Below are 13294 nucleotides of genomic sequence, written 5' to 3' on the forward strand. Positions count from 1 at the left end.
TTTTTTTTGCATTTCCAGGTGGCCTCAGATGCAATTTGGTGCATTATAGCACACTTCAACCCACCCACTCCATTTTGTATATAATTTTGCATTTTCACCTGGCCTTAGATGCAATTTGGTGCTCCAAATGAGATTTTTTTCTCATTTGGAAATGAAAAAGGGGTTTTCTGACTTGCGAAGTGGGGGGGGGGGGGGCGGAATGATACTTTCGCCCCTCCATATTTTTCACTGGGGGGGCGGCTGGCGCCCCCAGCACCCCGGTTCCTACGCCCTTGTCAGACGTGAATAAGTTAGGTGCAATGTTTCTCGATATTAATACCTCCTAACCAGTTCATTTGCTGATGTTCCATTCAGAAAGCCTAGTAATATGACTACATCGTTGTCGTGGACTGGCGCCACCAGTCGTGTGTCCTTGAGGATGTTGAAGGTTTATTGACAGGTTGCAGAGATTAACCATCAGTAATAAAACGGAAATTGTCATATATACGGATATGGATATGGATATGGATGTGGGTTATGTAGATCATAAGAACTTAAACACTTAAAAAAGAATTAAGTTAAATATATTAAAGATGATATCATATATGCTTTTGATCTCCTTGGACCAAGCAGACTTCTATTTAGAGTAAATAGGCAAAAGAACTCACACGGTGCCAACCGTAAACTGCTGCCCTTACTTGAAATGTTCCGTGGATTTGAAATGTATTTGTACTTTCGTTTAGGGATGTTCGGAGAATCATTCCGCCATTAGCCAGAGTTCCTATCTGGCTCCATGACGGTGTATTATTATTAACCAATAGGAAATCAGTATTTGCACCGGGTGGCAGCCACACGGTCATATGATAGTCTAGTATGTCTGATGCAACGCTTCCAATAGCAAACAAAGGGAAAACCAAATATCGCGCAATAACTTTGTCAGAGGGCGTAACTGTTGCCATTGATAGTGAAGGCGTTAGTGTACCCTGGCCTTCCTTATAGACTGAAGTAAATTGCATCACAAGTACCGGTTTATCTGAGGATATTTCAATGTTCTCTCCATCTGGGAAAGGAAAAAGTTGAATTTCTTTGAAGTCCTCCGAGTCAATGACGTCTGTCCATTGTGAAGCCCCATATCCCCATGTAATGATGGTAGTCATGTTCCAGGGTACTATTCTCAGAATTGATGCCGACTCGCGATCTGAGAGCGGGGCGACAGAAAATGTCATTCCCCAATCATTTAAAGGAGGCATGCATTCGTAAAACATATCTTTACCCATGGTGCTGCCATCTAAATGGTCTTCTTTATTCCCAGAGACGACAAAAACTGGCTCATCTGTTACTAAGTAAACACCACTCAAATCGCTGTCACTTTCCCAGAGGATCGTTTCGTATGGCATTAGTGTAGTCGTCTGACTGATACCACTCTGAATAATATTCACTACCGTTGTTCGGTTGTAAGCCGTAACAGCGGTGACTGGATTGCCCATGTATCGGTACGATATGACACGGTACTCCGTCCCTAACCCATCTAAAGGTATTAGTTTAAAGGTAGTAGCTTTATTGTTTTGCTGCTCTGTGCAGCGCAAATGAACGTAAGCAGCCACCGGACGATCAGCTGAAATCATTGCCGTGGAATTTTCTTTCCTTAATGTTTGGATGCTACTAGGCAGCACATGTAACGGTATATCAATAAGGCTGCCATTTTCACCGGTGACGAATGGAATGTCTTCAATATCGCGTAACGGAAAGGAAATGTTGCCAGATGCTTCCGTGTTTTGTGACAATGATGCAATAAAGACCTTTACCACTGCCGAGCTTGAAGAACATTCTAATGGCAACAAAGTGAAGATAAACCGTGGCTGTTGGACGCCGTGCCAGCCAGCTGAACCTGCAGAGAAAAGGAGATAAACACCACATTGAAATGGCCAATAATAGTAACATTGATATCCTCAAATGTTCACTCTGGCTGTTAACATATATTTCGACAGTATAACACCACACATTAGACAAATAGGTAGCCCGCCTCGCCCCCTCTATATTCGGCCTCATTTACACTATAGAATTAAGTTTGGATAACCAAAGAGGAAGCAAATAGTGTTTTCCTTAGCTTTTCTTTCGATAGTGCACACTCCCTATCATAATGGATGATCCTCTACAATGGGTTCTGTCAAGTAGGAACTATGAAAGTATCATCCTCTCTGTAGTTTATTACTTACCGGGGTGTGTTTATCAGTGTACCATTGCTCTTTTGTGTCAAACTTACCTGCAGTACTTGTTTCTGTATCGTCTATTGAGTTGGTAGACATGAGTTTCAGGCTATCAGTGGAGGAGGTTATTGTGGTGTATAACTGGTCATCAGAATCAGATGGAGTCGTTATAGACTGTGACTTCATAACCATCGTGGATGCCGCTTGATCTTTGATGAAAGGTGAAACAGCTATGATTAAATATGTGTGTGAGGGGGTATTAGCAATTACCCCCGACTCATTAAGGTATTGGGCTGAACTTTTGTGGAATGAAAGATTTTATAAAGGAGAGGACTGCACTTGGGTCATTGTAGTGGACCCCTATGTCCCCATGTCCAAATAATGATTGTGAGGCCAACCGCCCCCCCCCCCCCCCAAAAAAAGAAAAACAAATGAAAATTTTTGAATGTCTAGTGATGCATTCTGAGGCATAGATTTAGGTATATTTAAGTAGCTCTAAACTCAAGATCGTGCTTATATAAAAGAAAACTCCCAAATTCCATGACTGATATTAGGTAGTGACATGAATCTTTATGGGAAGGCTAGATGTGAACGGAGTAGTTCATAATGGAGTGGGTGTTGCCGTGGTTCATTGAAACCAGCTCCCATGTGCAGGGGTCTAGCAATTACCCCCGACTCATTAAGGTATTGGGCTGAACTTTTGTGGAATGAAAGATTTTATAAAGGAGGGGACTGCACTTGGGTCATTGTAGTGGACCCCTATGTCCCTATGTCCAAATAATGATTGTGGGGCCAACCCCCCCCCCCAAAAAAAAAATCAAGTTTTGAATGTCAAGTGATGCATTCTGAGGCATAGATTTAGGTATATTTCAGTAGCTCTAAACTCAAGATCGTGCTTATATAAAAGAAAACTCCCAAATTCCACGACTGATTTAGATAGTGACAGGAATCTTTATGGGAGGGCTAGATGTGAATGGAGTAGTTTATAATGGAGGTGGTGTTGCCGTGGTGTCAGTGAAACCAGCCCCCATGTGCAGGGGTCTAGGGTCCTCTCCGGAAAATAAACAAGATTAAAGAAGTCAACTGGTGTATTCTGAGGCATCACATTTTGACTTTTATTTAGGTTTTTATAAGTTACTCTATATAAGGAAGGTAAATAATGATGAATTCAAAATTGAGGGGGGGGGGGGGGGGAGCTTAGACGTCAAATGGTGCATTTTGAGGCATATTTACAATGAAAATTAGATCTATAGAGTTAAACGCAAGGATTTGCTAATAAATACTTTGTGTGAGGTATAGAAGGGCGTGGGAGAGTACACCCATCGTAGAGGTCCTATTCTTTCCGGGCAGAATGTAAAAAATCCCCGACTGGTGATCCGAAGTGGGGGATCCCCCCCCCCCTTGCCCACGTCACTGATACAGAGAACGACATTCACAAACTTATAAGCAGGCTCAAGCAAAATAGTAGATCGTTTGGGAAATATCAGAGTTGAAGACGATGTCCTTTTACATTATAACGAGTCTGACAGCTCGTTCAAGCCTATAAATCGTAACCCAAAATCTCTAATGATACAGTAATGTAAAAGTATTTTATTTTTTATTTCGACAGTATAACACCACTCATTAGACAAATAGGTAGCCCTCCTCCCACACCCCCCTCCCCTATATACGCCTTCTTTTACTTAGAATTAAGTTGGATAACCAAATAGGAAGGAAATAGTGTTTCCATTAGCTTTGCTTTCGATATTGCACACTCCCTATCATAATGGATGATCCCCTACAATGGGTTCTGTCAAGTAAGAACTATGAAAGTATCATCCTCTCTGTAGTTTATTACTTACCGGGGAGTGTTTATCAGTGTAACATTGCTCGTTTGTGTCAAACTTACCTGCAGTACTTGTTTCTGTATCGTCTATCGATTTGGTAGACATGAGTTTCAGGCTATCAGTGGAGGAGGTTATTGTGGTGTATAACTGGTCATCAGAATCAGATGGAGTCGTTATAGACTGTGACTTCATAACCATCGTGGATGCCGCTTGATCTTTGATGAAAGGTAAAACAGCTATGATTAAAAGATCATTAACTAGCATTAAACAAAGCTATCATATCACTATGAACATGACGTATTCGTCAAGTCATCATTCATTATATACTGTTTCATACTTACCTGGCGAGTTTATCATGTAATCATTCAATGTATGTTGATTCATACTTACATGTTGTGTTCATCATGTTATTATTATCTCAACTCCATGGACTGCCCTCTTGTTTCGTTTGTGCAGAGGGTAAAAAAAATCTCTATTTTTCAGGAAGATTTATGTTTTATAGAAATGTAATAGCTTTAAAAGCCGGTGCAAATGTGTAAGTTAAAAAGCCACTTGTTTCATCTTTCAACAAAGATTCAGCAACGACTATCAATTCACCCACGGCATTTGTCACAATGCCACCAGATTCGTCACATTCGACAATACTGCCCTCGTCTTACAGCCAAGAGGCCCTGTTTACCACCATGATGGGTCATGCATTGAAAAAGATACTAGGTAAATATGACGGACATGCAATACAGAATTTTATGAAAAACGTGTTAGTTAAGTAACAATCAAAATACCATAAATGGTGACATCACAACGCGTCAGGTCAGTACGAGCCAACATAGCATAAAATGATGACATGATAAACACAACAAGTAAGTATAAATCGACAGATAATAAAAGATGGCATACAGGCCAGGTGAGTATAGGAATCAGTACATAATAAATAATATCATGTCCAACGTGTCATGTAAGTATGTATCAACAAACCATAATAAAAACATGAGAGCAATCCATGGAGTTGCAGATCTAATCTCCTCCGCACAATTTAGACGAATTTGACATCTGACCTACATTGACCTATGACGTCATAAATCATGCAGGCAAGAGCTTTTACGCTCAGCCACCAACCCACCTTGTGTGAACTTGATCGGACTTACATTGTAGAAGGACTTTGCGACACATATTTTCGCACATTAGGCAAATTTGACCTGTAACCTCAATGGACCTTTGACCCGACACTAAACACATAAATCTGTCTTATTTAAAATTCGAATCATCATTCTCTACAAATCGTGAGGTTATAGATTTTTTTCGACAAGTAGGCTAGAAACCAATTTTTAGGTTTCTTGACCTATTCTTGACCAATCACGCAGGCCCGAGTTTTCATGGTCAGGCCACCAAGTTTGAATGTCTATGGGGTGTTCGCGACACACTTTTTGTGTTCATATACACACACGCACGCACACACACAAATTTAAGCCGCTTTTCCTTCTTTTTTTTCTGTTTTTCGTATGTTCTCGTTCTTTTGATGATTGAATAACTTGAATGCAACTCAAAATTCGAAGAATGATGACAAGGTAAACGTTTTTGCCATTTGACTTCCGCATGTGTAAGGCCGTTGAAATGTTTGAAGTCTTATTAGTAGCAACAGGAGGAAGAGTGTCAGGGACAGTTGTATGATTGTGTCCTTTCATTACGCAATTACGCAGTAAAACACATATCTTAAATTTCAAAGAAGTTGATGTTTTGAGATAATTTAGTCTAAAAGACGCAATTTCGCGGAATTAATTGAAATTCGATATCAAAAGGTCATAAGTCATGATAAGTGAAAGGTTTTACATGAAAAAATCTAACTGTTCGAGAAAACAGTCGTGAAAATGTTGAGATGATTGTAAGTGAAAATTTCCATACAAAAGAATTGTAATTTCTAGGAAAGATTCAAAGTAAGAGATAAAGTAGTCGATATTCTCAGGTAAACAGAAAAAATATCCTAAACTGTTTAATGGTTCTTCTTCTTCTTCCCCTCCCTCTTTCCTCACCCTTCCTCTCTTTTCGATCGCTCTCACGCAACTGAACGTAGGAGTAGAGAGTCATTAAGTTAGCAATAATTGACCTTCATTTGACCAAACGCAACAAGTTGCTTTAAGCAAACTCTTAAGGTGGCATACTCCTATTAGAGTCTATATCCATCCGCTCGATTGTTCTCCTTCAGGAAAAGTACCAAAAAGCAGCAGGAGAACATCCTTTTTTTTTTCTTTTTTTTCCTGTTATCAATCATGATCTAGTTATTTTGTGGCTTGCATGTTGAAGAACATGAATGGAAGTACATTTGGTGAGAAAATTGGGTCAATTGAGGCAATTTTAGACCCCTTTAGGCCTCCCAGGAGTAGCATAGGAAAATTGTTTACTACTGAGTTAAGAGGTTTGTTTACAAGTGACGAAAACTTCCGGCTCGGATAGAAAAATCTACATGGTAATGATGATACGGAAAATTGATGATGCCATGAAAGGCCAACTTGTCAGCTATCCGGTGATGGGGAGCGTTTAGCTAGTGAAAACTTCTATCTAGACTTAGAGACCACATTACTTTTGGGATTTAGTGTGTAAGTCAATGGGGCTTTTAATGGGCGTTTGCTACCTTAAAACCGGAGCAATTGTACCTCGGGACTACCGGTGGAACAGTGTATTTGTTCCCTGTGGTAAGTCTCCAGTCGGACAATATTCGCTAAGGCACTAATATCCGACCGGACCACATATTCTTCGAAGTTTTGTCCATAATAATAACACAGGATTACCGTCCACTGCTCGAAAATCCCAGGATTTTTCTAAGCGTGAGTTCTGTGGTTGGACCAGACGGTTTGCCAATTTATCAAGTATTCCGGACTGACAAATATTCCGCTGAGTGAGGGAACCTAAATAACTGTGACGTGGGAAATAAAGTTTGATATACCGTGTCAAGACATATTTTCGTGATAAAATAATGTCCGATCGGAGTTTCTCTGCGGGGGTGGGGGGGGGGGGTGGAGGAGGGGGACGACAAACTATATTCCCATAACTGCTCATCGTGTGCGTTGTATTACCGTGTGCCTTTAAATTATGTTAAGCGTTTAACATATTTTTAATTCTAACCTGCATTGCGTTGTATGTGGGAGCAGCGGAACAGTTTCACCTTTCGTAACGATGATCCACCATCTGATGAAACTACAAATATAAAAAAAACAGCCTTTTAGGAAGTACACAGCATTTATACATCACTTCTTACTGAATGTTTCGGATTACTGAATGTTTCGGATCTTACTGAATACGATAAGTTTTTTTTTTATTTTTTTTATTTTTTTTTAATAATATGTCATAGTGATCAAATTGCTAACAATCGACAGACTAACGGCCCAACGTCACATATGTTAATTCCACAGGTTTGCTGACAAACAGCCCAACGTCACATATGTTACTTCCACAGATTTCCATATGGTAAATAAAGTCAAAGGTCACAGAATCAAAGGTCAAATGTATAACTATTGTCCAGTTTTGGGTCAACAATCCTTCCTAAGTTAGCCTGGTTCAATTTTCAAACTTGGGAACAGATAGGCATATGATGGGAACTTGTGTCTGCCATATTGCAAAAGTAAAGGTCAAAGATCAAATTAAGCACAAGAAAGTGCCTTGCTGTAACTCAAAGGGGAACATATAATTCACTTGCAGCCTTCACAGATGTAATAGGAATGTTGAAGACAACTGTTATCAAAATATGAAGGTGTCATAGCATCTGAGGTCAAAGACCAAACGAATAAATTAAAGTGCTGACATTTTTTAAATTAGTCGAGAGGTGCCCCGTGATTGGGCTTATACTTACTAAGAGGTCAGAGTTCAGTGGTTGACTGAAGCTAAAATTGACTTTTGTTATGAAAATACAAGGACAACTGTTAAATAGTCGTACAACCAGTACAAGCTAAGTGTTATATAAGACAGACCATAGTAAACAGTGGTCAAACCTCACGGGATAAAAGAGCACAAAATAATGCTGGTATGCCTTCAATGCGGAGGCCATTAATGAGGCGTAAATTATATATTATGCACGCCATAATCAATTATGGATTGTCCAGCGCCTTTCTTTTTTTTAGCAAATTATTTTAAAATTACATATCTTTAAAGAGCGACGAACGCATATTTTAAATTAATTGAGTCCCCATTACCTTATCTCCCATAGTGTTCTGCAGGTTCTATAGTATATATGACTCGGTTCCTATATTAAAACTTATATATATATATATGAATTTTATTTATGAGTACAACTGATCATGTTTGCTGGATGAAGACTGAGATTGCCCATCGTAACATTACAGGTTTACAAACGCAGTAGACATATATGAAGAGTAAAAGGCCCATACGTACCGGTATATCTCGCGAATAGCAAACACAGTATCAGAGAATATGTCTTTGTCAGTCTTGCCATAGTGTCAACGGTACGGAACATTAGGTACGATATCCCCTTCTGTATATGAAACTATCTTTACTCGATGAACTTACAACGTACACTGTCTGAATACCGGTACCTCTTTTCGTCTCAGAAGGATGAAATTAATTTCTTGGTCACCATCAGTTTTTCTGTGTTCTTTGTATTTTTTTCTCCGAACTAAAAGTTCTGTGAAATTAAATCGACCTTAAGTAGTAACCTTTAATGTTTATTGATCCTAGCCGTTGTCAAGTTCTCTGCCATTATATGGTATTGTTTCCACTAACCTTGACTAGCTATCTTCTCATACGTAGCAATATCGAATGGCTGCACGACATGAATACTTTGCTTTTGTTTATTATTATGATTATTTTATTATTTTATATTATTTTTTATTAGTTTTGACCATCCCTTCCAAGTTTCGGGGAAGTCAATCAATAGCCTCGAGTGTATAGGTTAGGTCATAAAGATGTCAACCAATTAAGTTTACGATTCAATCAGAAGAAATTGACTGTCAGAATAAGTTGACATCAAATAAATTGCATATATATCAGTATCACGTATCTTTTGGACGAGCGTAATTAAAAAAGCAATTATTATCATCACTTTCGTCATCATTACGTCATCGGCATCGACAACATTGACATTTTGCAGTAAGCACCATTGCTCAATTCAAATCTTGGTCTTATTAAACTTATCCTGGATTTTGATAACTTTCGTTTTAAAGAATATAAGTCCATGTTATTTAAATGAGAAAGGTAACAGATAACATTTCATATCAGTGACATTGCAGTTAGAGGAAGTAACATTGTTCAAAATACAAGGGCGTAGGAACCGGGGGGCTGGGGGCGCCAGCCCCCCCCCCAGTGAAAAATATGGTGGGCGGAAGTATCATTCCGCCCCCCCCCCCCGCTTCGCAAGTCAGATAACCCCTTTTTCATTTCTGAATGAGAAAAAATCTCATTTGGGGCACCTAAATGCATCTAAGGCCAGATGAAAATGCAAAATTATTTACAAAATGGAGTAGGTGTTGAAGTGTGCTATATTGCACCAAATTGCATCTGAGGTCACCTGGAAATGAAAAAAGATCCAAAGGGGAGAGGGACAACCCCTCCCCCAGGCCGGCCATCAGTCTTCAGCCCCCCCCCCACACTCAAAAGTACCTTCCTACGCCACTGTCAAAATATAAGCCATTTCATCAAGTTAATTATTGAACGCCGATGTTGTCAACAAGGCCTAGAGTACAAACTGGTATCAATATTACAATTGAAACCACTATAGACTACATTAGGATCCATTATTAAGCACTTAAGAAATCAATTTGTATTGATAGCCTTAAAAAAAGATATACATCCCACATAACGGATACATGTCTTAAATGATTCGTGTTAGATGGTTTTAATTTTTCGTTTTGTTCCCTTTATTTGCAAAAGTATAGGTCCACTTAAGGAAATGCTATAATCGATAAAAGTTTGTGCTTCTGAGATAAAAATCGATACAGAGTTCTTTTTAAATAATCTTAACCTCAACCATTAACTTGGTTTCTTGAAGAAATTGTTAAAGAGTAATTGCTGTCGGATTAGATTTCCTGGAAAAAAGTGGTTTGAATAGAAAATCGTGCGTGCATACGCCCTCTCTACCGTCCACGCATACATATACCTTCTACCGACCTACCCCATCCCCGATGAGTAGCAAACTATCAAGGTCATAATATTCCAATCCGTTGTAAATTGTATAAATTATGATTTTTGTTTATATATTTCTTGTAATTGCATGATAGATAATATATCACCGAAGAGCATGAAGTTAAAGTACAATGTTAAGAGAACGGAATCATCGAACCAGTCAGATTAGGAATATAATTAAGAGCTTTGATGCATTTGTCAACTAACCTATCTATATTGACATCAAATGTGTTCAATAATATCAAATACATCATCTCCGTATACATATATATATACTGTATATCTGCATACATAGGGGTATAAACCTGTTGAATCTGTATTTACTTATTTTCTTTCATTTCGACGGGAAATGACACTTCACCCAGAAGACTGCAGTAGTTTTTGTCCGTAGCAAACACTTTATCAGTGAGAATATAATCACCGTCGACAAATGATTAGAAACTGAAAGTATATGTGAATATGGTTAGTAATTTCACTATTAGTAGCTATAGGAGTAGCTTTTATGATATGATATTTGTTTAGATAAAATAGAATTATGTTTCATTTACAAGACGATCAATTATATAGGTGGGTGTTCCTATCAAAGATAGCCGTGTCCGTCAACAGCCTGAACAAGTCTTCCATGCATGTAGTCAGGCTGTTGTTTCAACAGGTAGTATACGTTAGCAGTCAATTCGCTTCACTGCACCAGTCTAACACGCAGAAAACAACAGGTAGGCCTATACAGGTAAATGCAGCCAGTGGTCAATGGAATGGCTTTGCGAGGTATAACGTATGTCCTGATTGCCAGACTTCTCGTGGTGGGAACTGTTTGCACAAACGTCGATTTTTATGTCCAAAATGGAAGCTACAGTTTAAGAGAGGGCATGGATGTTACACTTGTGTGTTCTGTATCTGACTCATCATTACCAAGTGATATTGCTTCTTACCAAATCCTTCAAAATAATATCGTGGTCTTATCAAATGGTTATTTAAGGGAGCCACGTCAGTACAGATTTCAGAGTATGGGAAGTAGCTCACAATTGAACTACGAACTGACATTGTTATCAACCCCACGATATTTCAACGGCGACTCATTTACATGTGAAGTGATGATACTAAAAGAGTTGTCTCTTCTAAGCTTCTCAAGGACCTTGCGGTTATCCGTCTATTACGATCCTTCCCCGTCGTATCCAATATGCAATGACTTTCAAACAACTTCATTTTTTGCAGGAGATAATGTATCGTTTACATGTTCAAGTGAGTATGGAAACCCACCGGTGAGCATGAACGTCTCAACTAATATGGAATATCAAGCAGGGATCTGGTTAGAAGCTAATGATTTATCAAATTCTTCTTTTCTGGTTCAAACTTTGTCCCTGACAGTTAACACTTCCTTGGAAGGGATGGAATTTCGATGTGATACTTGGTCTTCCAGTGGTTACCGTAGTTCGTGTTTCTCAGGGAGGTTATATGTAAGGGACAACTTCAATGTGTCTGTCTTAACTAGAGTGGTGACCTCTCAATTTACATCTCTCGTGTGTAAATCTAATATTCCACTAGCCTCGCTCGAGTGGAACATATCTCAGATTTACCAAAAACCAGGTATCACAGTTTCTATGGATACTAGAAATGGCTCTAGCATACTTCTTGACATACAAATAGAAGAAGGACATTTACACACAGAAATCTCCGTGTGGTGTTTGGCGTCAGTAGTTTGCAATAACGGGACAGTGCTTAGGGCTTCTTATGGGTATCCCATCAGCGTGAGTGTGGGAATCGATTCAACCTTACACACCTCGACACATGTGTCAAATGAATATTCCACTAGAGATGAATCACATGACAAACGAAGCCATTTTATGACCTCAAAACATCTTGAAATGCAACAAAGCAAAGGATTGCACAAAGGCATACCTGTGCATATTATTCTTCTAATTATAATCAACATTATCTTGTTGTCTACGTTTGTGTTATTAGCTGTAGCTTGTATCACAGTACGTTATGTTAGACCAAGATCATCTAGTATGCAGTCCACTCTAAATGAAGTTGGTTATTCAACACGTATTGTGAAAAGCGATCAACCGTGGATAGGCTGCAGTAAGGATCATGATAACTTCGAAGATGTTACTTATGAAGCAATGCACTGATAGACAAAAACAACGAAAAACGACATGTGTAAATAACTCATTCTATGTAGCTTAGCTAAGAACTTATAAAACATAAGTATATAATATCAATCGCAGTGTTAATATTTCTAACATGCTACGGTTAGTTGGAATCTGACCACCTTGACAAGTGATGATGCACCTGAAGTTTCGAGCATAAGGAACTATAATTCATTGTAGATATCAAAATTGTTTATCACAATTTCGAACCACAGTGGTTACGTCAGAAATAATATAATTATATTCGGCCGGGCGAATTCAACTAAATTTAATAATATATCTATCTACGATATGCTGAAAATAGAAGCTAAAATATCAATGAATACATAAAGCTTAGCCAGAAAGTGAATCAGTTAGGTTTCGGTATCAACATTTTAGCAAGTTTCACACGTCGGGTTCTAAGACTTAGCCACTGCACTTATACCCGGGCTAATTGTACTCCAGTGCACCATAAACGTAACATCTCTCATCATGTTATGATCTTACGTGCTCATGCAAGCAGGCTAGACGAGCTTGAAACATTGATCAAGTTCCTTTGGGACTCGCTCATGCACACTTGTAACTTATAACTCAAAAAAGAGTGTATATAGCGCACAACGGATGACATCATTGTCATCATAGTTTAGTTAACAATACGGATTTCATGAGTAACGTTCTAGTTCGTTTTTCAACGCTTGATTATGATAATGTCATGTTTTTCAGATAATTAATAGCAAGACGCCGGCATGAGTTCTATCTATTTCGTGGTTTAATTAAAACTAAATATTTCAACCATAGAAAGAAAATAATACATACACCCCTCCCCTATAGAAGGATACGTGTTTGCGATCTCTCATGTCATGGATATTATGTAATTTATGATGTCGCATTGCTACAACCAACACACGAAATGCCATTTTGTTTTAGGGAATATCAATGCAGCTTTATGTACTAGGAATGTAACACAACAACCGGAAAGGGTTTGTATGTAATTGATGTGTTTTTGTCATGCAAATTATCGCCCACGTAT

At 38.7% G+C, this 13294-nt stretch overlaps 1 protein-coding gene across 1 annotated transcript; it reads right to left on the reverse strand.

The window, feature by feature from the left end:
• Window positions 1-620: 620 nt before the first annotated feature.
• Window positions 621-8707, reverse strand: LOC139976376 (uncharacterized). Its single transcript, XM_071985081.1, has 5 exons — window positions 8393-8707; window positions 7130-7201; window positions 4075-4227; window positions 2243-2395; window positions 621-1867 (listed from the first exon to the last, which is right to left on the reverse strand). The coding sequence occupies exons 1-5, from the start codon at window positions 8472-8474 to the stop codon at window positions 621-623; spliced, it is 1707 nt and encodes a 568-aa protein (XP_071841182.1). The 5' UTR covers window positions 8475-8707.
• Between the last annotated feature and the right edge of the window lie 4587 nt (window positions 8708-13294).

The sequence above is a fragment of the Apostichopus japonicus genome, chromosome 11 (assembly GCF_037975245.1).
Source record: "Apostichopus japonicus isolate 1M-3 chromosome 11, ASM3797524v1, whole genome shotgun sequence".
Lineage (NCBI taxonomy): Eukaryota > Metazoa > Echinodermata > Holothuroidea > Aspidochirotida > Stichopodidae > Apostichopus > Apostichopus japonicus.